General features: G+C 36.4%; 1 protein-coding gene across 1 annotated transcript in view; it reads left to right on the forward strand.

Annotated features, from left to right (window-relative positions):
- The window catches only part of Pus10 (pseudouridylate synthase 10), a 92283-nt gene that overhangs the window by 5604 nt on the left and 85179 nt on the right, over positions 1-1500 (forward strand). Inside the window, exon 2 of the mRNA XM_004636211.2 lies at positions 442-581. Coding sequence (XP_004636268.1) covers positions 456-581 — 126 coding nt within the window. The 5' untranslated portion in view covers positions 442-455. The remainder of the gene's footprint in view (positions 1-441; positions 582-1500) is intronic.

Genomic DNA, 1500 nt, shown 5'->3' on the forward strand with positions numbered 1-1500 from the left:
GTCCCTCTGCTTTGCCAAGCTTGTTTCAAGTAGGTGCTTTAGACCACTGAGCCATCTCTCCAGCCCCTCTGCCTCTAATTTTAAAAAGGACAGGGAAGTGACTGAGTCTGAAGGTCCTGGGTTCCATCACCAGTGCCGAACACACACACAGACACACACACACACACATATCACACAGGGCTCCCCCACCATACCAAACACACATCATACACACACACCATACACACAGATCACATACACACACATGTGCACTATGTTTTATTTCTTTATTTTTTGTGGTACTAGGAATTGAACTCAGGACCTTGCACTTGCCAGATAAACGCTTATTCTACTGAGCTATCTCCCTGGCCCTGCACTAAATTTTAATCCCTAAGGGAACTGACATATTTGTCTATGACAGTAGAACCATGAAGATGCTCATTAGTTTTTCCTTTTTCCTAGCTGTCATATTTAGCATGTTTCCACTGACTGAAGAAAACAAGGCCGTGGCCCGGCTGTTGCTTAGTACCGGCACCTGTCCAAGATGTATCTTCAGATTCTGTGGTATAGATTTTCATGCACCTTACAGACTTCCATTCAAGGTATTTTCACTTTTTAAAATTAAAAGTGGTTTTCTGTATATTAAAAGTAAATAGCTGTACTATCAAAGACAAGTATCCATAACCCTTAATTAAATAAAAAAACTATAGTGAAATTATTGACAATGATAATTTTGGGATTGCCATTATCTTAAGAATTAATTAATCTCTTACTATGAATAACCGCTACGAAGACAACAATATGCAATGTATTAATTATTGAAACTGTCCTACTAATTGGTTTTGAAACTTTCTTATTACTATTTGTTTCTCAGTAAAATTAATAAAAAGAAAAAAAGGTTTCTGCAAAGAAGCCACAAACAAAATTCTAATCATGTAAGCACAAGCAACTAAAAAGGAAATAGTAGAGCTGACACTTCAAGTCTGAAAGCCAGAGCAGCATGCTGCTAAGTAAAATCACAATCATCTAAATGGGTTTGACAAAATGTCAGCTCAACTCAGTCAAAAGTCTTAAGAGGACTATTTGAAATACAAATTTGCATCTTCAGTCATTTCTGATAAAAGTCACCTTCCATATATATTGTTCCATGAAAAATTATGATAGTCCGGAAACATCCTGCTTACTAAGGTAATTTTTAAAATATATTTTGAGGCAACGTCATGCTAGGTAGCCCAGAGTCCTGCCCCAGAGTCCTGAGTACTGCAATTACAGGTGTGCACATCGCACCCAGTACCAAAGTGTTTTAAAATGTAATAATTTATTTCGTTATTCTCCTGATCTTTTTCTGTTGGTTATATATACAATGTATGTAATGTGTGCCATTTAATGTGATGTGTGCTTATGTATAAGACAGAGCATGTAAATTAATAAATATATGTGAATAAATTTAAAAAAAGAATTAATCTGGGGCTGGTGAGATGGCTCAGTGGTCTAAAGCACCTACTTAAAACAAACTCAGCA

Source organism: Octodon degus, unplaced genomic scaffold (genome assembly GCF_000260255.1).
Source record: "Octodon degus isolate 3935 unplaced genomic scaffold, OctDeg1.0 scaffold00078, whole genome shotgun sequence".
Taxonomy (NCBI): Eukaryota; Metazoa; Chordata; class Mammalia; order Rodentia; family Octodontidae; genus Octodon; species Octodon degus.